Genomic DNA, 24,371 nt, shown 5'->3' on the forward strand with positions numbered 1-24,371 from the left:
CAGCGAAGACAGTCACCAGGGGCCGGAGGAAGAGCTGGACCGGCCGGAGCTGGGTGCGCCGTGGGATGTGCAAGAAAGGGAAGGCTGGCAGGTTTTTCTTTGGGGCCTCGCCCTGGAGAGCCTTGACGGCCCTGCTAAAGAGCCTCGGCCGGTCTCAGAGGCGAAACGAAAACTTTGTGGCTGAGGCACTGGGCCGCGGAGCTCCGACTCCCGGGCTCAGTCCGAGGGGACAGCCAAGGCTGAGGGCCGAGTGACCCAGGAAGGCAAAGCCAAGGTGGTGCCTGCCCCCCAGCGCCACTTCTGGGTAACGCAGCCGGTACTGGGAAGCAACGGAAGTCACTGGGATGCATGCAGGGAAAGCCTTTCTTTCCTTCCAGCCACGGCCTCCACGCCTGCTCGGTGAGGCCTCCACTGCTTGCCTGAGTGCAGAGACCTTTCCAGATGCCAACCGCACATCGCATCCAAAGCCTCGTCCTGTCGGGCCTGACCGCTGGCCTGGGGACCTGCATGGGGGGGGGGGGTGGGAGAGGAGGGCAATTCTCTGACGGCTCCTTCCCCTCCCTCCCCCTCCCTGGGGTCCTCCCCTCTGTAACCGGGGAACTGGGCCTGGGAGGAAGGATGGCAAGAAGGGGAAGCTCTTAAGGATGGAGTGTTGTCAGTGGCCTCCACGTGGCAAACACCCAGCAGGGGGCTCTCTCCAGGGCCACACCGGAGTTCCTCAGGAGGCCCGTGAGGGACGCTACCCCGCCCAGTAACCAGGTATGGGCAGCACTTGCTCTGCTGACTCACGTCTGATGCGATAGCTTCCCCCGTTTGACCCCTAAGTCACTGCCCCCGATAGCTCAACCTCTTACTGCTCCCCACCCCCCAGCCTTGCTTGACAGGCGTTCTCTTGAGCTCGGTACCTTTCAGATATTCTAAGCGCAACTACCTTGCGGAGTATTAATTTGGCTCATAGAAAATGCCACGTCCCCACCAGACCAAGCACAGAGGACGGGGGAACGTGCACCGCCGCCCTCTCCCTTGTCCTGCGTCACCCTCGAGATGGATTCCTGTCTTCAGAGCTCTCTAGTCAAGAGAAAGACTTCGGTCTCTGTGTTCACAAGGATCCCTGAGCCCCTCACTCCCATCAGGGCAACGCGGGGTTTCTGGCACTGAGCAAGCAGCCAGCCAGGAGGAGGGGACAGCCTCCCTTCCTATCAGTACCCCCTTCTTATAGGTCCAGTCCCAGGGAGGGGTCTTTTGTGCTCCTCGTTCGGCTTGGGTATGGGGGGTGGCTCCCTCCGCCTGGAGGAGTGGGGCAAAGCCACAGCACTGCCCCCCAAGCACCCCTCCTTCTTAGGATCTTCCTGCTTAAATTTCAATCTTCTCTGAATACAGGCTCAAGAAGAAATCTAAGGTTAAAGTTACAGAATCAGTTCTTCTATCTTAATAAGTTCATGTGGGTGCATCTAGTAATTCCTCTAGAACATGTGGGAGCCTCCTGGCCTCACCTTGGGGCTTTAGCCAAAATTCTGAAACCCAGGAAAGAGCCATTTGACTTTCTGTTCGTTAGTGATGCTTTACAGCAGTTTCTTAGTCTCGGCCCTGTTGACCTTTGGGGCCAGATGCCTCTTTGTTGCAGGGGCCCGGCCGGAGACCCACGAGGTCTCCCCAGTTGTGACAATCTCTTCGGACATCACTAAACCTTCCTCGGGGGCAGAACTGCCCCCTGGTGACCACCGCTGCTTAACAGACAAGAGGAAGTCACTGCAAGTTTTTGTGCAAAGAAGTAACATAAACCAATAATCACATGCCATTTGGCTGGTTTCGCTGAACGATATGAACAGGCGTGGTCAAGGCCAAGAAGCGTTAGCTGTGCAGAGGACAGCTTTTCAGTCCTCCCTGCGCGTGTATGCAGGAATGTCACGAGATGCTGTCGCTGATGTGACGGGGACCATCCGAGGAAGGCGGGGGCAGGGGGCGACGGTGCCACGGATGCAGGGTAGGCGGGGGGGGGGGCTGCCGTGGGGGGTGGCTATGGGGCTGAGGCGTGGAGGCGTGGGGGAGAGGGGTCAGGCGTGAGGGGGAGGCTTGTCCCTGGAGTCTAGGACCTTCTTTTCAGAGCAGGAGTCTCTTAGAAATATTTGGATCGATAATCGTGTAAGTGAAGCTAATTGAGAGCTCATCGCATCACCCCGCTTGGTTCTCTCCAAGAGCCTGGTGCCATTATCTGTCTCAGTTCCCAAAGTCAGAAACTAAGGTTAAGCCACCTGCCCGAGTCGCTGAGACCAGAGGTGAAATTCTGATGGCGGCTGGCAGGACACCCACACCCTCGCGGGGAGCCCCGGCAGCTTCCTTGGAACCCGGTCCTCCCGGCTCCCACAAGGCTCGCCCTGCAGTCTACACTGTCAGCCGTGCTGGGGGACGGGGGCGGGGAGGGGGACGTACTGCCATTGCACTCAGGAAGGTACAAACGAGAAGAAAAGTGTTAACCCAGACTAGAAACCAGAACTTTCTGGTTCCTTGTGTACAAACATGTTGGGCGTTCCTGACCAGGTTGTGGAAGAGGACGTTCTAGTCATCCCCGAAACCCGGGATGCCAGTTTTGACTACGGTCTCACCCTCCAGAAGGAAATTAATTGAAAGCTTTGCTTTACCCTTCTATGCCAGGTAATGTGATAAAAGCTTCACACGCATTTTCTTACACATGATCCTCACAAAAACCCCAGAGCAAACAGAATTGTCCCATTTTACGGATCAGCTCATTGAGGCTTAGTGAGATTTAAGTCCATCACGAAAGGCACAGTCAGGACCCACCCGACCGTGTCTTGTGCCAAATCACGTGCCCTCACGCTGGACTCTGTGCATCCTTTTATCTTTTTACCCTTATGAGGTGCGTATTATTACTGACGTTTACAAATAAAGGCAACAGGCGCCAGAGAGGTTGAGCAACTGCCCCGCAGACACAGGAGGACCAGCCTGTAGTTCCGGGAGCAGACTCTAGCTGGCTGCATCCGGCATCCAACCTCTGGCCACCTTGGCCCCGTCTCTGCGAAAACCCCGAGCAACACAAGGCTGAGTCCCTCGATTTTGTTACCTGTGTCAGCAGCCTGGGTTGTGGCACTCAGGAAACACTAGTCGGCACCGATGGGACGACGTGCTGTCTCCACGGCCGACTCCTCCGGTGACCAGGCGAGTGGAAGGAGGAGAGGTTTCTCCCTGGGGAGGCTTCTCATGGCTGCGGCGGAGTTGAGCCTGAAGGAAGATCGAACATGCACTCAGTCGCTCGTCTTGGAGTGTGAGGGGGAAGGGGTCAGGAAGGAGGTGGCCTTTGGGGCCCCGGATGTCACGGAGCCAGCCCGGGAAGAGACACCTGCCCGTCTCTGGCCAAGCTCGGTGTCTGTGGGTGGCAGCTCAGGGGACACCGCCTGGCGGGGGCACAGACACCCCCCCGCTGGGCCCCCCTCAGGCTGAACTCAGCTCCAGGCAACAGCCACGGTTCTTTGCGGGAGGGATCAAAGACGAGGACAGGACCCGGCTTACCACGAATGTTACCATGAATGGCGGGCCATGTTGAGTTCCCCTGGAAGCCACGTGCAGCTGAACGTTTCCAGTGAGCTACGCTGGCCGCAGGGGGAGGTCAATTAAATCTGCAATTAAATCTTAGTCACCCCACAACCCCAGTCGCTTGCATCACGGTTCACAGAAAATGTAGATAAAAAAGAAAAGGAAAAAAAAGAGAGACAGCATAATTAAGATTTTAATTCCATTGCTTAATGTCCAAGGATAAAGGATCCCTACGCTTTCCCCAGGAATAAAACAATTTTAATTTCTCGAAATTGTGTGCCCACTGACGGATGTGTTTGGACTGGAGAGTTAGCCCTAGGGTGTTCTGAGAGGACAAGGTGTTGATGGGGAATAAAGCAACTGTCATCCACAGTGCCCTTTAGGAAATTCTTTCCAGTTACATGGACCCCAATTCAACAACACACATTTGCTATGTGTCTGCTGTGTGCAAGACCCTGGGTCAGGTTCTGGTGTACAGAGAAGGTAAGTAGGCCTGACATGTGCAGTTGTTCGTGTTGTTCACTGCACAGCCCTAGCAGGTGTCATGTAAAGCACAGCACAGATTTGTGTATCCATTAAGTCCGGTTCCTGTGGATGGCAGGAAGGTGACTCAAAGAAGATGGGATATATATATACGTGTGTGTGTGTGTGTGTGTGTGTGTAGTCTAGCTGTGGTATCAGACATTGCCCTCAAGGAGCTCACTGTCCAGCAGACAGTAGGACTCTAGGACCACAAGGAAATCACTCCGAGGCTAAATGCTGGGAGAGGTTTCCTCTTTCCCTTTTAAGAATAGGCTATGTAGGGCCAGATAATGATGGAAAACAAATTAGATGTTCTCTGGTCTTTTTGCTAATGTTGCCAATTAACAACAGAAAATTCCTTTCCTTTGTTACTACCCCCTATCAACTCTCCTGATCCCAGAATCTTCCTCCATCCAGATAGCATCTTCTCGTGGCCTTATGCTCAACTGCTCTCAAACAGGACAAGGCTGTTTGTACTCGTTATTCTTAGGAGGAAGGAGGAAAGAAAAAACAAAGTGAGCTCATTCTGAAAGACAATGTGTCTTACCACTCTCGCCAGGGGCTAAGCTGGCTGGGGACAGCTTAGACTCAGGCTGCCGAACTGTGGGACTGATTTACCGTTTCAGGGCCACACCCCCATTCCCCAGCCCCCAACAACTTTCCTCCCACAGCTGAGAAAACTTCCCCCCATAACAATAACACACCCCGTGCTCCAGGCAATGTCAACATCATATATATTATTTTATTATTCGCTCGTTTGCTTTCCATGGCAAGTGAAAAAATAATTTAAACCAATTATATGTACAGAGGCTTGGTGAGTTTTTCCAAGAACTTCCAGAAAGATCCCCAGCCCCTCAGATTGCAAAGAAGGGTTTCCTTGAACATCTGTACAAAACCACCTATAAAAGTCGCACGTGTAGAAAGGTTTCTTTATTGTAAGCATCACATTATTGGAACGGGAAAGGGGCGGGGCGGGAGGCGGCGGGACGTGTGCAGGGTGGGGGGTCCACACACACCCGCCCAGGGGTAGTCCCAGGCTGGGGGGGGGCTGCGGCTGGGGGCGTTCAGGTGATTTGCAGCGGGGTCTCCAACATCTCCATGAGGAAGGTGTCAATGGGCGTGTCCCCGATGAGCTTGAAGAAAAACAGGTGCTCCAGGCACTTCAGGCCAATGGAGCGCAGGGCCGGGAGGCGCAGCAGCAGCTTGGCAAACCTGCAGGGGCGGAGGGTGGGGGGCGGCAGGGCGTCAGGAGCCGGGTGGCCACTCCAGTTCGTCTGGTCTCCCCGACCAGCCCACGTGCGAGAGAGAGCCAGGAAGGGGACACTGGGGCGGCTAGACAAGCTCTACTCCTAGGAAGCTTCAGCAATGGGCTTTTAAATTTTTTAATGTTTATTTATGTTTGAGAGTGAGAGAGAGAGAGAGGAAGAGAGAGGAAGAGAGAGCGCGAGCAGGGGAGGGGCAGAGAGAGAGGGGGACGCGGAATCGGAAGCAGGCTCCAGGCTCCGAGCTGTCAGCACAGAGCCCGACGCAGGGCTCGAACTCACCAACTGTGGTATCACGACCGAGAGCCCAGGTCGGAGGCTTCCCCGACTGAGCCACCCAGGTGCCCCCCGCAATGGAGTTTTTAAAGGGGAAGCCGAACCCTGTGGCCTCTCGAGAGTGTTCTGAAATCTGCGCCCACGTCCCGGGATCCCGGGCAGGAGCAAGGGCCAGGCTCTGGCTCATCTCCCACCAACCAGCTGGGGCTCCCTACGTCCCCACCCCGCCCGCGGGCTGCCTGCGAAGGTCTGCGGGGATGCCGGGATGCCGGGAACAGAGCAGGAGACACGGCTGTGCTGACCTGTGGTGGCCGTCGCCACTCACGTACGTGCACGTGGGGGCACCTACTGGGGCACCGCCAGGCCTCGCGGAGGTTCTGGAACACGAGGTGAGCGAGGGCGGGGCCCGCGGCCCTTACCGCCCCGGCTGAGTCCGCCTTTCCTCTCACCACCCCTCCCCCAACAGACCACGGCGGGGGGGAGGGGGGAGGGGGCGGGGGGCGGGGAGTCACCAAGGTCTGTTACCAGCTGGCAAGCAGTTGTTACCAACACGAAGGAGGTGCTTCCTTTAAGCAGGAGGAGAGTGGGGTGGAATATACTAGTCTCGCCCCCTAGGGCAGTGTAGGGACACGACATACACGTGTGCAAACACACACTCGCGCCTGACACACGTTAGGTAGACCCACTCACACATTCTCACGCACCCTTATACACACTCACCCACACCTGCCTCACACGTGTCACACATATACACGTGTGTGCACACACTCACCCTCTTACCCACCCTCACAGACGTGAGCTTGTGCACACGCCCACCTACGCACACTCATTCTCCTACACTCTCACGTGCCCGCACACGTGCACTCTCTCCCACATGCATGCACTCACGTGCGTGTGCTGCACACTCCTGTACAACGAAGGACCTTGGCTGTGAGGTTCACCGCAGGGAGAGAGGCCTGTGTATGAACTACCCTAACATTTGCACATCCTCCTGGGTCCCCTCGATTTGCTGTGTTTTCCAACCTGCCTCGGTGGCCCTTCTCCATCTCTCAGAATCCTTTTTTTGCCAATAAAGCTGATTTTTAATGTTATTAATAATAGCTGGCAATCCAGTCACTCATAACTTCCAATGAAAGGACAAGGACCAAAATCCTATCGGTCACCCCGGCCTGAAATCAGAGACTCTGGTCAGGCTGGCTCTTCATGGAGCGTCACAACATGAGTTCACGGGGGGAGTTTCAAGTTGGAATTTTAATGCTCCTGGAAAACGTGTATGTTTCTATATTCAGGCCACATGAAGTTTCAAAGAAATGGGGCAATATAAGAAAAATAAAATGGCACCATCTACAAAAAATCGGGATTACTTCTTTACCTAGAAACATTAAAGGTCTTAATCAGTTAAGCATCTGACTTTGGCTCAGGTCATGATCTTGTGATTCATGAGTTCGAGCCCCAGTTGGGCTCTGTGCTGAGGGCTCAGAGCCTGGAGCCCGCTTCGGATTCTGTGTCTCCCTCTCTCTCTCTCTCTCTCTGCCCCTCCCCTGCTCACGCTCTGTCTCTGTCTTTCAAAAATAAATGTTAAAAAATTTTTTAAGAAAAATTAAAGTCTATCCCAAGGCCACACAACCCTTCAGAAAGTTCTGCAGGGCATCCCCAAGCAGGAAGAGCCATTTAGGTAAAGGCTGAGCTCCTGGTCCTGACTCTACCACGAAAGACTTTTACGGAATTAGATGAAGGGAATGGCTTCTCTGTAAAGTACAAAGAGAGGCTGAGACAGAACTATGAAAATGTATCGTTCGTTCTAAAGATGCCCGCATTTTACAACCCACAAAATGCTAACTACACTAGGGGACTGCTGTCTCAGCTGACTGGCCCTGACTTAGGGGCTGAGATCGGGACTGGAAACCAACACGCCCGTGAAGGGCCACAGCCCTGGGGACAGACGCGGCGTGCCTCCCTCACGTGCTCGGCAGCCACAGCCTTTGAGGTGCCTGCCGCGCGAGAGACAATGTGCCTGCGTCCTCCTGAGTTCCATCTCTGCTTCGCTGGAGCAAAGCGCACTTCCGAAGTGTTTCCAGGGAGTGGCAGCCCAGTACCACGGACAGCACCCGGCCGTGCCCGGCCCTCCTTCCACCTGTTCCTGCCCAGCAGAGGTGACCAGCCTTCGGCACGCTTACCTACCTGCCTGAGCCAAGTGACATCCCCGATGCACCTGCTCATCCTCAGGGTGGTCCCCCTCTGTCCAGGCTGTGCCGGACACACCCCGGGGACACGAGGGGGCCCCGCCTCTACACCCCCTTCCCTGCCCTTCCAGGTCCCACCCCAGTCCGGCCAACAAGGAGGCAGCCGGGACCCCCTGGCAGGCCCGTTCCTAGGAAAACGGGTAAATTCCAAAGTTTTGAAAGTAACATTCAGCGGAAACAACCTAAATGTTCCACGGGCCAATGGCTAAATACATTAAGATCCGTCCACCCCGTGAAACGTTACAGAATCACTGAAAATGATAATTTTGTACCTTTCAGCATCTGATGAAGTAGCTAAAAACGGCTAAGAGAAGGGAAATAATACACCAAACTGTACGATTTAATGTCTGTAAATGCACGTTTCTGTGCACGCATGCACTGACACGCAAAAATACTGGAAAAATATATACCCCCAAAATGTAGGATTCGTCTTGTCCCGCGGGGGCAGAGCAGAAAGCCAGGCAGCGGCCCTGGAAAGCACAAGCTCTCTGAAGCCAGACAGACCTGAGTTCACCTCCCAGCCCCACTGCACACCAGCTCCACGATGCCGGGCAAGTGCCTTACCCTTTCCGGGCCCTGGTGCCTCGCCAGAAACTGGAGACACTGAGACCCGCCTTCATTTCTGCATTTGCTCATCCTGGCAACATTTACAGCCCTATACTATGTGCCCGGCACTGCTTTAGGCTCTAACATTGGAGCAGGGAACGGTGAACAGGACAGGATCTCCGGTGCCGTGGAGCCAATGTTTCGGCAGCTTTCAGCTCATTAGAAAGATTAAAGAACACTTGAAAACCCTAGACGGCACCTGCTGCACGTTACCATGTATGCAGGGCAAGGAAGAGGCCTCACCGCGGCCATTAGATTCTTCCTGCACTCACTCTCTCTCTCTCTCACCTGCCAGGTTGTTCCGGATACTTCTGCTTCGTGTAGGCCTCGAGGGTGGCATAAACCTTCTCTCGCAGAGTCTCTACCTCCGAGGGGTTGGACAGACCCTTGGCATCTGAAAAAGACGACTGATTTAGCCTATGGGGACACATCTCAGGTGGACACCCTTCCAGAGAGGCTGTCCCCGTTCACTCTGGCCTCTGCCCCAAGAGTTACTAGATAGAGACGCGCTGGGTGGGGAACAACAGTGAAAGACACCAAGCTGGTCCCCTGGGCCCCCCAGCTCTCCCTCTCTGTGCCCAGTCCACCCAATAGACTCCTGGAGCAAAGGCTGAAAACCCTGTTGATCGCCAAAGGCAGCCACTACCGACTCCAAGGAGGAGAGTTTTACTCTATCCGCTCATTCTAGAACGATTGCATCCCCACATTTACTGAGTGCCTCCCATGTGCTAAGCCCGGACTGAATGACGAGATGGTACAAAAGCCAGATCCACTCACGTGCCGCATCAGCTAACGAACCGCCTGATTCCTGGGCTGAAGCCTGTGCAGAAGTCACCATGTAATTCTGAACGGTCATCTCTCCTGACCCCCAGCGGCATGTGAGGAAGCCGATCCCTTCCTCCTCCTTGAATCGCTTCTCTTCCCTGGGCCACCAGGACATCACTCCTCCACTTCTCTCCCTGCCCCTCACTGGCCTGTCTCGGGCTTCTTTGCTGGTTCTTCCTTTTCTCGCCAGCCCCTACGTGAGGGTGCACCCCTGGGCCCACCTCTGCCCAGCCCCCTTCTCTGCCCCACTTCACTGACCCCCTACGTGAGCTCACACCTGTCTGAGAGTCTCGTGTGCCCGGTAGAGGCTGACAGCTCTCGAAGGCACATCTCCGGCCCTGACTTCTCCTCTGAGTCCCAGACTCATGAACACTAGCTTCCTGGACAGCTACTCTTGGATGTCTACTATCCATCTGAAAATTTTTTTTTAAGTAATAGGTTTTTTTTTTCAATGTTTATTTATTTTTGAGACAGAGAGAACCAGCATGGGAGGGGCAGAGAGAGAGGGAAATGGAATCCGAAGCAGGCTCCAGGCTCCCAGCTGTCTGCACAGAGCCTGACACGGGGCTGGAACCCACGAACCGTGAGATCATGACCTGAGTCGAAGTCGGAAGCTTAACCGACGGAGCCACCCAGGCGCCCCAGAGATTGATTTTTTAATTTAAAAACACCCAGTGCTCATCCCAACAAGTGTCCTCCTTAATGCCCATCACCCATTTAGCCCATCCCCCCCACCCACCACCCCTCCAGCAACCCTCAGTTTGGTCTCTGTGTTTATGAGTCTCTTCTGGTTCACGTCCCTCTCTGTGTTTACTTATTTTTGCTTCCCTTCCTCTGTGTTCATCTGTTTTGTTTCTCAAGTTCCACATATGAGTGAAATCATACAGTATCTGTCTTTCTCTGACTCATTTTGCTCAGCACAATACACTCTCGTTCCATCCACATTGTTACATGTCCACCTGAGGTTTTCATGTCCAGAGACAAAGTCCTAATTCCTACCCCCCCTACCCTTAGGGTCCCCCACTTCAGCAAACAAAATTCCATTTTCACAATAACTCGGGAAAATGAACCCCAAACCCCTGAGAATTATATTTAACACCTCTCTTTTCACACTCTATCTCTAATCCCTCCGCAAACCCCACCAGCTTTGCCTAAAACTATCTGCCAAATCTGATCCTTCCGACCACCTCCTTCACCGTGACCCCGGGCCACCGTCGCCTTCCCCACTTGTCCCCAAATATGCACACTCCGTGCTCCTTCAAGACGCCCGCAAGACAGGCTCTAGGAGTCGGAACCACGAAGGATCGACTCCCGGCCCTGCCTGCTCCGCCTCAGCTGAGCTGGGGGACGTCAGAACGCGGGAGCGCCGCGGCCGAGCTCGGAGGAGGGCGAACCACTGCCCAGTCACCTGGGTTAAACAGCACGATGGCCCGCAGGCACCCCAGCTCCGCCTTGTCCATCCGCATGTCTTTCATTTTGGAGACCAGCTCAGTCAGGACTCTGTTCACAGGACACAATGACAGGCGATGAGAAAACCGTGAACACCAGGCCAGGGGCGGATGAGGCGCACGCACCCCACGCTCCTTATGTCCCCATCCCGTGTCCCAGATGATGCGGCAGGTGCTAGGGGTGCAGAGACGAAGAGGGTGCCATCCCCGAGCTCGAGGAGCTCCCAGTCTCACTGAGGAAACAGGGAAGCAACGCGCAGCGACACAAAGCCGTGAGCAAAGTCCAAGGGAGCACCGAGGGGGAAGCAGTGAACTCTGGGGGTCGGGGGGCAGGGCGGCGCTGGAAAGGCAGCCTGGAGGACTGGAAGTCAGTAGAAAGGTAACAGGCTAAGCAGGGCGAGGGTGTGGCCCGTCTGGAGGGACACAGCAGAGGGCAGCCTCCAGGGAGAGGGTGGAAATCTCCATGACGACGGCGGAGTCCATCAAAGACCGTGTTGGTCCCTGCATGGCCTCTGCGTGTTGTGGGAAAGGGCGGGGAGGGAGTAGAGACGCCTTGGGTGGACATTCACGTGGCCTGGAAATCCATTTACAACGGAGGGTGGGAAGGGGCCACAGGGCCCGGGGCCCCGGCCCAGAGTCTATTTTCAACCCTATCCTCTCCGGATAGGCTTACCGGCTGCCCGTCCCCTTGCCCCACACCATTCATCCCTACTCATTCCGTTCATCTGTCTGAATCACATGCCTTAAATTTCCTTCAGCACCGCTTAAGGCACAGAACGCCAGGCTGGGGCTCCTGCTGCCTGACCCAGGTGGGTCCGCTCCTGCTGCGGCCCTTCTCCAGAGACCCTGCGACCCAGTCCAGCAAAAACCTCAGCTCATCTTCCGCGACTCCCGAAGTCAGGTCCTGGCTGCTTACCTCCATCCCGGGCCCCTGGCAGTTCAACCTCCCCCCCCCCCCCCCCAGGTCATGTCAACGATCCAGTCTCTCCTTTGGAAACCCGCAGAGGTAACAGGTTCGCCCTCCTGCCCCAGCAACCGTGCTGGCCCCTGCCTGGCTCCACCTCCATCTCGTCATTTCAACCTTTCTTGTAACCCACGCACGCGCGCACACACACACACACACACACACACACACACGCCCTGGAAGCAAACGAGAGCCACCTGTCATTCCTTCCTTGGTCTACGTTCCGATGTGTTGCATGGTCTCCGCTTCCTGCCCCGTGCAGACGTGTGGGTGGACCATCCTACGTCCCAGCGCTGCCCACAGGTCCACACACCCACACGCCCACGGCACCTGACGCACGCGCACACGCACAGGCACACACGCACAGGCACGCACGCGCGCACACAGGCACGCTCGCGCACACGCACGCACTGGAAGCAGACGAGAGCCACCTGTCAAAGATGGAGCCGACCCCAGCGCTGTGGGCGCTGCTGCGGTGGACATGTAAGCCGGTGGCCAGAAGAATGCCGTCCTGCACGGAGACGGAGCGGTGGGAGAAGGAGGCAATTAGCAGTTCGTTCCACCCTGCAAGGAGAAGAAGGAGGCCTTGAGGGAAAACTGACCGCATTCTCGCTTCACCAATCATCATCCGAGGCACGAATTGTCGCCCCCGTATAACAAAAGCAGAGACAGAAATCCAAGGAGGTTAAAAACCAGCTCCAGACGATACAGCTCATGAGTGAAGAAACAGGATAAGACGGGGGTCCCCTGACTCATGGCCCTGCACTTCCCCCCCCTCCCCCCCAGTCTCCCCCAGGACAGCTCAGAATGGCAGCTTGAGGATCAGGACACTTCTCCTCCCCCATCCCAGTCAATCGACAAATACGGGTTGAACATTTCACAGGTAATCGTCAACATGTTAGCTGCCACGGTGGATAAAGTGAGGATACCTCTGCCCCCAGCACCTGACAACTCAGTTTTATTTCTTTGGTGCTCGCTGTCTGGCAGGACCCAGCACAGCGTGTAGCTTTCAGTCAACACTCAGAGACTCTTCATTATCTAACAGGGATGAAATGAGGGGACTGGCTTCCAATGCTTAGCCAATCTTTATGAAATTTCCCTGCTGGCGCGGTGACAGAGGAGAGCGGTGGCACATGTCAGCTGCACAATGTTCCAGAAATGGAAGCCGAGAGAGAATATAGCACACAGAATCTGAAAATAGGAAGGGACCCTGGGGGCGCCTGGGTGGCTCAGTCAGTTAAGCGTCCCACCTCGGCTCAGGTCAGGATCTCATGGTTCGTGGGTTCGAGCCCCGCATTGGGTTCTGTGCTGAAAGCTCAGAGCCTGAAGCCTGCTTCGGATTCTGTGTCTCCCTCTCACTCTCTCTGCCCCTCCCCTGCTCACACTCTGTCTCTCTCTCTCAAAATAAATAAATAAACTTAAAAAAAAAAAAAAGGAAGGAACCCTGGATAAATAAGCTTGAGAAAAAAAAAATCCTTGGCTTCTCTCATCTCACCTGTGAAATGGGAAAACCTCTATTTTCCAATTTTACAACACTGCTTTGGACTGTCGTCAATAAAACTGACTTAACTGTATTTGAAAATTAAATGCCAATTATAAAACCACGGTAAAATTTACACAGAAGAAGAGTCTCACCCTCCATTAACAATGTTTCATTTGGGAATAAAAGGTTTGGGGGAGGGCCACCCAAACTTAAGAACCTATAATTATTACATAAAGACTAACCCTGGATGGGGTTATCCTGTCCTCAACATGGCACACGGCTTGGATCGGTTACAGCCTCATTGGGTGACTTGCTTTAGGATCCCAAGGGTAATTTCAAAATGGCAGCCCAAGCGATTGGCCCAAGGAAACCCAAGCCCCGATGTCCTTTACCTGCCCGGAGCAGGATGACCTGGTCCTCCAAGGTGAGGTCAGAGAAGTGGGGGATGCGCTTGGCCCATTCGACAAGAGTGAAAAGCTGCTTATCAGCAGCATGGCATATGTTCGTGACAGGGTCGTTCGTCTAAAAACAAACCCAAAGCCCTGTGAGGGGCAGATTCCAGGACCCTTGTCCACCCCTCGCCCATCCCCAGCCCAAGAAAGAAGTGGGAGGCGGGTGGAGGTCTAAGACCACTGACCGAGTTCTCCATATTCATGTCACCATAGGATTCCGTCTTTGGTTCAACAGCAAGCTCAGCTTCTAGAATCCTCTCCACAGGCATATCTTCATGGCCACTACTGGCACATTCGGCCTCACTCTCGGCCCGCTCCCGGCTCCTCTGCCTTTCTTCTTGCACAGCTGGCACACGAGAGGACAGGCAGATGTTACCACGTGCCCAGGACAACTGTGGGAAAGCGAGTTACCTACCGGAGCCGAGCCTCAGTTTCCTCATCTGTCATGTGGGTATCCTTGCGGTCCCTGACCAGAGGGGTTGCGATGTTGACAGACAAAACAAAGAAAGGAAAGCGATTGGCTTATGCGTGGGCAGAACTGTGGGTTTTTTAGTTCGCATCCTTTCCTGTTCGTTATGGTGACCAGTCTAAAAAGTCTGCATTTAGAATTTTAATAACCTCTGATTCTGCCCTCTCTTTTAATGAGCCACGTTCTCCATGATCTCTCTTCAGTCTCCTGGACTTTACCTCTAGCTGCTACCTCTAATAAGCTGCGGGCATGCGATAGTTAAGTGGCAAGGACATTACTTGGAAAATCCCTCTGTCAGGTCCTATGCATCAGCCTTGGCATTCACGTCCCATTAGGTCTGCCCCTAATGCACCAGCCTGAACACAACATCACCTGATCCGACTTGTCAGGGAAGATCTTCAGGGAGCCATGAGGGTATTTAGTAAGTGAGGAGGTGGAGGAATGTCACCTAGATGACATTTCAGAATCAGCGGCTGGTTTGGGGGGTGGGGAAGGGTAGGCAGGCAGAGGTGCGGGCTGGAATCATCTCAGCCTCCCCAAATTTAGGGGTTTTTTTTACCGAAGTTCGTTCTAACCCCCAGAACCCTAAGCGTCCATGCATTAGGATGCCAGGCAGACCCCCTTGCCAATTCTGTCCTCTTCACTGACAAACACTCTCTGTTGGGTTTGTTTCCATAATCTACAAAGCTGTGGTTTCCATCTTGCTTTCCCCAGCATCAAGGAGCAAAATTCAATATTGGTACGCTTTTTTTTTTAATCCCAAGAATCAATAAAATTATATTCGAAGCCGGTGGCTAATCTGGAATTCAGTGATAGCTACTTCACTAGCAACTTCTACCCTTCAGCTTCTGTCCTTTCCTCCCCTGGGGCCCACCCCCGATGGCACAAAGGCTGTAGAATGAGCTGGAATCAGACGCTGGACATCCAGTTTGTCATGCAAGTGATATCAGTGACCTTCCAAGGTAGGTCAGAGAAGGCTAAGCCTACAAAAACACAACTCACACTCCAAAGCCTCCAGTAGAGACACATCAAAATGCCTCAAGATGAGAATGATATTCAGTGGTTGGGACGGAGGGAGGGAGGGAGGGCAGGAAGGAAGGAGTGGAGGGAGAAATAGAAGAGAGAATAAAGGAGGGCAGTGACAAAAAGAAGAAACAGAAGAGAGAGAGAATGAAGAGAAATTAGGAAAGAAGAGAGCAAAAGTCATGCACTTTGGAGTCCAAGGAGCCTTTAGATGTCTCCTCCAACTCCTACTTTCTCTTTCTCCCTCATCCTTCCTTCCTGTCCACTCTGTCAGTCTTCATTCTCGGACAGCATACAGACACATATGTATTTATATTATCAGCTGGATTTGCTGGTTAAAGTTGAACGCCTCTGGTATTAATTTCTTTAAGATAGATTAATAGGCTTCTATTTGCCTCGATTTTAAAAGACGGGGAAAAAGCAAACTCAGTGAAGTTCCTTCCGCGGTCCTCAGCTGATTTCTTCTGTGGATTTGTAACACGGAAGGAGAATAACCTTCAAGCTTCAAAGGAAATAACCTTGGCTTCTGGGAATTAGATTCTAATTCCAATCTTGCCATTAAGCGAGGGATCCTTTGCTCTTCCCCTCTCCACTCTGTGCCGTAAATCTTACTGTCACAGAAGAGGAGTCATATATCTGTTGCTGGAAGAAACCTTCGATGTGGCCGACATTCTGAGCCTGCCCTACAACATACTTCAGGATATATCCAGGGGACACTGGGTGATCTAACATGGTACCAAATTCCTGCCTTGGGACAGAACTTTATCCATTAGCCCAACATGTATTTATTGGACATGCTCTATAATAACCAAAATTTATTGAATTCTTTTCTCTGTCAGGAGTTATGCTCAACACTTTATACAGATGATATTTCATTTAATCCCCATAATCACCCTCTCAAGGACTATGAGCCACAGAGTAGTTATGTAACCTGCCAGAGGTCACAGAGCTAAGAAAAAATGGCGCCAACATGTAGACCCAGGCTGATGGCCTTCTGAGCCCACCTCTCACCCCCCTGTACCACCTCTGAGGCTCTGGGCTATTGGTACTAATAAAGACCACACAGGGCTCATGGGGATATCGAATACTACCCACTAATTGCCACGAAAGTAGTCCATTATCTATCCAAACTGTATTAAATGACCAGATATCATGGAAACGGACTTCGCCTAAGACCCCTGAGGATTGTGTGGTCGCCTGGAAGTCAGAGGGCCCCAGTCCTGTATCAGTTCTGCTACTAGCTCACCATGGAAGCTTAGGCAGTTCCCCAGACTCTTAGAATCTATGTTTCCTCTTTGAGGAAACAAAGGTGTCACATCCGAGAATATCAATGGCCACTCCGGCTTCCCCATTAGGTACCCTAAAAAGGCAATGGGTCCTGGCCCCTGGCTTCTGGCAGACACATTCCGAGCCCATTCTACTTCCATCTTTTTCTACCTGTTTTTGATAGTTTCTCTCAGCTAACTGTTCCAGAATTTTGTTATTCTTGTCTTCAAGGCAGTGTCCAACCTGAGCCCCCAGTTCTGTACATTGAGGTCAGAAACGATAGGGGTGAAGGAAAGGCTGTCAGGCAGCCTTCTGGAAATGGCCCTTCATGCAGCCAGATGAGGAATTGATTCGCTCCTTTGTCTTCTCTTCATCAGGGTAAATAGTACCAATTCCTTTAGAAATTTCTCTAGGAGCCTCTTTCCCCTCCTACATTTCACTACTCAGCTCTTCATTACTCCTCATTTCTCCACATTCTTCTCAAAAATGCAGAAGCCAAAACTAGACACCTGTCCATGAAAGAATCAGAACAGTGCCAAGTTTAAAGGAAGGACTGCCCAGGCCCTTAGAATTCACAAGTCCCTGTCTGCCTTACTTTAATGAAAGAGCCACACTTCCCGCCATGTGACCTGTGCACCAACCACTCTGACTGTAATGGAGCTGAGGGCTGCTGAGGCTGAGTTTTGAGAGACAGATGGTGAAGCAATAGAAATGGCCACTTCTCTGACTGAAGGCTTTCACCTTCCTTTAACTCAGTCTCATCTGCATCAGGAAAACCATTATTTTTCCAAGTCAACCTGAAACTTATCTGTCCTGGGAGGCAAATGCGACCCTGGCAGCAAACAAGCTCTTGCTGATGCGAGACTTTCTTTGGGGTCATTAATCTTATGTTTGACCATCATGGTGGCAGAAGCTTAAGGAGTATCAATTCTATCTTGGTGAAGAGAAGACAGCCTCCACCAGCTGATTTTTTTCCTCACGTGTTCTGCTCTATAAGATCATTGATTCTTTGAAGGCAAGGATGACATGAGCATGAAGCAGGCACTCGGTTAATACTGGATGGATGGATGGATGGATGGATGGATGGATGGATGGATGGATGAATGGAAGGAGGGATGGATGGATGGATGGATGGATGGATGGTAGGATGGATAGATGGATGGAGGGATGGATGGAGGGATGGATGGGTGGATGGAGGCATGGATGGAGGGATGGATGGGTGGAGGGATAGATGGATAGAGGGATGGATGGATGGAGGGATGAGTGGATGGATGGAGGGATGGATGGATGGGTGGATGGATGGAATGATGGATAGATGAATGAAGGGATGGATGGGTGGAGGGAGGGAGGGAGGGATGGCGGGATGGGTCAATGGATGGATGGATGGATGGATGGATGGATGGATGGATGGATAGATGGATGGAGGGATGGATGGATAGATGGATGGAGGGATGGATGGAAGGATGGATGGATGGATGGATGGATGGATGGATGGATGGATGGATGGAAGGAGGGATGGATGGATGGAAGGAGGGATGGATGGATGGATGGATGGATGGATGCATGGATGGAGGGATGGATGGGTGGAGGGATGGATGGAGGGATGGATGGGTGGATGGAGGCATGGATGGAGGGATGGATGGGCGGAGGGATAGATGGATGGAGGGATGGATGGATGGAAGGATGAGTGGATGGATGGAGGGATGGATGGATGGGTGGATGGATGGAATGATGGATAGATGAATGGAGGGATGGATGGGTGGAGGGAGGGAGGGAGGGAGGGATGGCGGGATGGGTCAATGGATGGATGGATGGAAGGATGGATGGATGGATGGATGGATGGATGGATGGAAGGATGGATGGATGGAGGGATGGATGGAAGGATGGATGGAAGGATGGATAGAGGGATGGATGGGTGGATGGAGGGATGGATGGAGGGATGGATGGGTGAAGGGAGGGAGGGAGGGAGGGAGGGAGGGAGGGAGGGAGGGAGGGATGAGTCCTTTTAGAAGCTCCTGCATTACTAAAACTTTTGGTTCCAATATTCAGTTTAAACTACTCATCCACTCATTCAGCAATTATTTATGAAGTGCCTCCTTTGTGCTAATCACTGGTGATATAGCAGTGATGGGGGGAACAGAGAAAAAATCTTGCCTTGGTGGAAACAGATAGTAGACTAAGTAAGTAAGCATGTTAGACAGTGATACCGCTGCAGGAAACAGACTAGGAAGTGTCCTGGGTGGCTGATGCAATTCTCGACAGTTGACAGTGGAGTAAAGGTCTAAAGGTGGAGAAGAAGGGAGCCATGCAGGTACCTGGGAAGAGGGCACTCTAAGCAGAGAGACTGTAAGTGCCACACTCCTTGAGAAGGAGCTTCCCTGGTGGCCCAGCAGAGACCAGCAAGGCTGGACCAGAGAGACATGGGGCAGTCAGATCATGTACAACCTTGAAGTCATAACCAAGGTTTTGCTTTTTTTTTTTTTTTTTTTCTGAGGAAGAAGGGAAGGCATTGGAGCGTTCTGGTGCAGGAAGGGCTTGACCTGACCCACTTGTTCAAAGCCTCACTGGTTGCTCTGAAGAGTGTAGGAAGCCAAAGAGGGACGCAAGGGGAGTTCTTAGGAGTCCGGGTGGATTAATACAGAAGGTAACAATGGCTTGGGTTATGCTGGCTACGTTAAAGTCATGAGACGTGGTGACGTTCTGGACACATTCTGGGGGAGAGACAAGGTTTCTTCACCCACATGGAAGAGGAGTCCAACGGTTTTTCATCTGAGCAACTGAAAAACTGGCTATTTCCTAAAATGGAGAGGACTGTGCAACAAACAGGCTAAGAGGGCAGATTATCAGGAGCCCAGGTTTGGGTCTGCCCCCTTGAGATTGCTGTCAGACAACAGAGTGAGGGCCATCTTCGTACCAGAACCCCTCTGCACCCCGGGAGGAGGGGAGACTCCAGATGGGCTCTGATCTGGGAGTACAAAGACCACTCTGGGCTCGTCACCTACCTCTGGGACCTTGGAAAACTCCCCTCCTCAGTCCATACTGGTTTCCTCCACTGTAGAATGATGAGGGCTATTAATTAGTCTAAAGGGCCCCCTCCGTCTACCTCAGACATGCTAGGCCTGCCATTTCTTTCCTTCTTGGTAGCATTCTCTCCTAGAAGGGGCTCAAAGAACCTTCTCTTTGTGGATCCTTTCAGTCAGCCTCCCCTCTCCTCAGAGAAAAGAAGTTCTTCAAGCATGAGGAGTCTCCCGGGACTGACTAAATGCCTTGTGCCTAGTTCCCAGACAGAGACAAGACTTCCTCACTCTGAATCTAGGAAGGCTCACCATGTACACTTGTACTTGCCTGAGTTCGTGCGTTAATTAACTGCCCAATTCGATTTAGTTGTGTTACTTAACAGAAAGCCTTTTCGATTTTCTAAATGAACAGAAAACACTTTCAGATTTTTTTTTTTCATTCCATACAGCCCAGCTAAGCCACACTATAAACTGGAAAGACGTGGAAGTTACACGTGCGGGTCTCTCTGAATGAGGAGGCCGAGTCTGATTGCCGGCAACACCACGGAATACACCAGTCTCAGAGGACCTGTGGCAGCCCCGGGTTATAAAAGCCCAGAGAGAAGACTCCACCCAGCAGGCTTCCCCGGTGAGGATTAGAGGCGGGAGGCCAGCTCCTCCCAGAGAGGCACTGGGGCTCCGTTTATGGGGCTGCGCTCCGGGACCCTGAAACCGACTCGAGGACTTGCTTCCCAGGGCTGGGAAGAGCCAGGGAGAGGGTCCAGCCAGGGGACCGGGGGACCGTCCCCCGAGCTCCAGGGCAAGGATGCGTGAGTGGGGGAGGAGGAAGGCGACACTGCTCTCTGTGCTCTGGGGCGCTCGCTGCCTGGGCAGGGGGCGCCCGGCCGCGGTCCCGGAGAAATCGCAAAGCGGTCTCCCCCGAGGGGACGGGGGCCTCACCTTCTCTCTTCATGCCCATCACCAGGCACTTCTGGTAGCGGCAGTACTGACAGCGATTCCGCTGACGCTTGTCAATGAGGCAGTCCTTGTTATCCCGGCACGTGTACATGAGGTCCTTGCGTATGGTTCTCTTGAAGAAGCCTTTGCAGCCTTCACAGCTATACACACCATAGTGCTTTCCTGCTCCCAGGAAAAGGCAAGAGAAAAGAAAAGAAAATGAATGCTGCGGAGACCGTCCTTGGGTTTGTCTGGATTTTTCATTCAAGAGAGCCCCCGGACTCTCCCCCCAGGGACACTGGCACATCACCTGGACCCGGGGAGGGGACCGCAAAGGGTAGCCGACAGAGACGGCAGGCTTGATCCCAGGAAGGAGACTAAGCAGGATGAATGTGCCCTTCCTCGTGTCTTCCCTCTGGAAGGCACTCTCTGCTCTCTGGAATGGCTAATTCCGGAGAGCATTATTAGAAAAGGCTTAAGAGACTCTTAAAAACTGAGAACAAACTGAGGGTTGATGGGGGAGGGGGGGGAGGGGGGAGGGGGGGTGATGGGCATTGAGGAGGGCACCTTTTGGGATGAGCACTGGGTGTTGTATGGAAACCAATTGGACAATAAATTTCATTAAAAAAAAACTGAGAACAAACTGAGGGTTGATGGGGGTGGGAGGGAGGGGAGGGTGGGTGATGGGTATGGAGGAGGGCACCTTTTGGGATGAGCACTGGGTGTTGTATGGAAACCAATCTGACAATAAATTTCATATTAAAAAAAAAGAAAAAAGAAAAGTCTTGACCCGAGGCTTTGTTTACATTTATTTTATTAAGGCAACTCTTGTGTTTAGTTAAGCTAAATGTTCTGTCTCCATTCAAGACGTTAAGTATACATAATAAATAAAAATATTTATGCTTGTGATGTATTATCTAGTGGGGGAAAAAACCTCAGCCTTCCTAATATTTCCCCATAATTGAGGCCCAAGGACATGGGAGCCCCACCGAAAAGCAGACGAGGAACCTGAGTTATGGATTTTCTAGATGCTACTGCTTGTTGGAGGAATAAATTAGTGTATGATCTCTATAGCATAATATGACATGCAGGCTTATGACATAAAGATCTTGGGGGGTGACAGGGTGGCTCAGGTGGTTAAGCGTCCGACTCTTGATGTTGGCTCAGGTCATATTTCATGGTTCGTGAGTTCGAGCCCCAAGTCTGGCTCTGTGTTGATAGGGAGGAGACTGCTGAGGATTTTCTCTCGCATCTCTCTCTGCCCCTACCCCTCCTTTCTCTAAAAATAAATAAATAAACATTTAAAAACAATGAAAGAGGGGCGCCTGGGTGGCTCAGTCAGTTAAGTGTCCGACTTCAGCCGAGGTCGGGATCTCGCGGTTCATGAGTTCGAGCCCCGCGTCGGGCTCTGTGCTGACAGCTCGGAGCCTGGAGCCTGCTTCGGATGCCGTGTCTCCCTCTGTCTCTGCCCCTCCCCTGCTCGTGCTCTGTTGTTCTCTCTCTCTCAACAATAAACATAAACATTACAAAAATAAAAAATAAAATAAAATAAAATAAAATAAAAACAATTAAAGAGACACCTACTGATCAGAACAGCTTCTCTCTTCCAGACACACATGCAACACAGTAACTCCACGGAGGGGCTTCCTGCAAAGCCAACCCTTAAAACCGAAACCATACTTTAAATTCATCCGGATTTCCGGCTACGAGCGTAGCGGCAGAAACTTACAGCCTGGGCCCCAAGCTGGACCATCCGAAAAGGCCCTTTTCCTTCCACTGGGTACAATGTAGCCAGGTGGTCAGTGGACCAGGTGCCATCTCTGAGACCCTCACTGTGTGGGACACCCCAGAGTGACATCTACTTCTACATGTACCTGAGGATCTGTCCCCGCAGATGGCACAGATGTGTTTAACCAGGGATCCGGGGCTGGTTGATGGGTAGTTCATGTTTCCAATCCCAGGAAGCCCTGGTAAGGGCTTGATGTCCTCTGAAATGCTGACACTGTTGACCACATTTAGCTGCGAGAGAAAACACACAATAAAACACAGAGCCAGGGCAGACCCAGCGCCTGAGACCAAAAGCAACAGGGGTATCCTTGCGGGGAGAAAAAAACAAAAAAAACAAAAAAAAACAAGTTCTATTTCAAGAAGAGGTTTCCAAGTACAGAGTATCCAAAACTGTCCGTGGGGGATACGAATTTAAGGGAGGGAGGGAGAAAAGGGGGCATAGAGGAACCAAATCATTCCTACACACCAAAACCTAAATCGAAAATCACAACACGTCATCAGAGTGCTCTGCCTTCACTCATTTCACTCGTCTGTTTCGTCAGAGCTAGAAACCCACCCCAGACACGCTTCAGACACACTTAGGACAAGCCAGCTGTGTGTCTTTAGATTCTGTAAAACTACTGACTGTCTATTCAGCAGTGCTCCAAGAGGAGCTATGGCTCTTAGGCAAAAGACTTAGACTCCAAGAAAACCAAGCAAAAAATGCAAATCCATTCAGTAAATCTATAGACACTCACTGAGTACTCACCATGGAGACTCCATGCGAGGCGCTGGGGTACAAAGGGAAGGTCTAAAAACGCACACTTTTAAAAAAACTAAAAATTTTTAAAAAATAAAAATGCACATTCTTAAAGAGTTCACAGTAAAATGGAAGAGAAGACACGTGTAGTCGTCACCTTAACGAACCCACAGAGGATGCCAAACCAAATGCCCAGATTATTCCAGTAGCACCCAAAAAGTTGGGCAGAAAGCCCCAGCTCGTGGTTTTGAACTTAAATGTAAGAAACAGACCATCTTCCTGTGAAACTGGAAAATCCATACAGCCAGAGACTGGGTGCTTTGTCCTCCCTGTGTCTGACATGGTCCCAGCACCCGGGGTGGGGAGTCGGTGCGTTTGGATGGCTGAAGAGATGAATTTTATGCGCCTCCTATCCCTCGTCTTTTACCACACGTTCACATTAGCTCCTCACCACCACCACCTCCAAGTCTCCCAGTGTCTGGGGAGATCACCGAGAAGCCGCTAAGTGTTCCATATTCATCAAAGAAATCTTAAGTGATCATGACTAGGTCATCCGATTAGCAGAAATTCTGAGTGCCCATGTGCACAGCTCAACATTCTAAGCACTGTGAAAGGAGATATAAAACCTAGAAGATCTCGGGGCATCTGGGTGGCTCGGTGAAGCGTCCGACTTCAGCTCGGGTCATGATCTCACGGTTCGTGGGTTTGAGCCCCGCGTCGGACTCTGTGCTGACAGCGCAGAGCCTGGAGCCTGCTTTGGTTTCTGTGTGTGTGTCTCTCTCTCTGCTCCTCCCCCGTTCGTGCTCTGTTTCTCACTCTCAAATATAAATAAACATTAAAAAAATTTTTTTTAACCTAGAAGATCTCTCCTTCCTCAAAACTGCACACTTTCACTGAAGAGTCACATGTGCCAAAATGAAAAACGCTTAGTTAAGTAAGCGCAAACAGAGGTGGTTAGGGAGTATGTTTAAACGTCCAGCAGAGGCACCTGGTAAGGATCTGGGAGTTTCAGAGAGATTCCACAGACTACAGACTTCTGTATGGTCCGTGTGAATTTCGAATCGTACTGCCTCACCAAAGTGACTGTAATTCCTAAACTAAACCAAAGGTAGGATTTGTTTCTCTATTCAAGGCCTTTGGGACAGAAGGAGTGATCAATAAAACATAAAACACAACACAGCCTGAGTTAGGTTCCTTTTAAATTTACCAGCTTTTCAATTCACTAAGCAAATATTTATTGAGCACAGGAGATGGGCAGAGGCTTGGGTCAAGTGCTCTATGGGATGCAGAAAACACAAGACAGCCTTCAGCTCCTTGCTTCAAAGTCAAAGTCACCGGGAATTTTTAAAAATTAATTTGTGTGAAGGGTGAAAACACACATGGGATGGGAGAATTCTCTCTCTCTTCCTCTCCCCTCCCCCCTCTCTTTACAAGGCTAAGACAGGACATCTAGAACTTGTAGCCAGTATTTGGCTTTGTTTTGGTATCATACTGTGGTTCTCA

At 51.9% G+C, this 24,371-nt stretch overlaps 1 protein-coding gene across 5 annotated transcripts in view; it reads right to left on the reverse strand.

Annotated features, from left to right (window-relative positions):
* Nucleotides 1-4,793: 4,793 nt before the first annotated feature.
* Nucleotides 4,794-24,371, reverse strand: part of RXRG (retinoid X receptor gamma) — a 44,646-nt gene continuing 25,068 nt past the window's right edge. For all 5 annotated transcript variants that reach the window (XM_019465715.2, XM_019465714.2, XM_019465717.2 and 2 more), the window contains 8 exons: nt 22,216-22,360; nt 20,345-20,524; nt 13,816-13,976; nt 13,571-13,700; nt 12,127-12,259; nt 10,692-10,783; nt 8,747-8,852; nt 4,794-5,283 (listed from right to left, as the gene is read on the reverse strand). In XM_019465715.2, coding sequence (XP_019321260.1) covers nt 5,136-5,283; nt 8,747-8,852; nt 10,692-10,783; nt 12,127-12,259; nt 13,571-13,700; nt 13,816-13,976; nt 20,345-20,524; nt 22,216-22,360 — 1,095 coding nt within the window. In that variant the 3' untranslated portion in view covers nt 4,794-5,135. The remainder of the gene's footprint in view (nt 5,284-8,746; nt 8,853-10,691; nt 10,784-12,126; nt 12,260-13,570; nt 13,701-13,815; nt 13,977-20,344; nt 20,525-22,215; nt 22,361-24,371) is intronic.

The sequence above is a fragment of the Panthera pardus genome, unplaced genomic scaffold, assembly GCF_024362965.1.
Source record: "Panthera pardus isolate Hobbes unplaced genomic scaffold, ASM2436296v1 HiC_scaffold_21, whole genome shotgun sequence".
NCBI classification, from domain to species: Eukaryota; Metazoa; Chordata; class Mammalia; order Carnivora; family Felidae; genus Panthera; species Panthera pardus.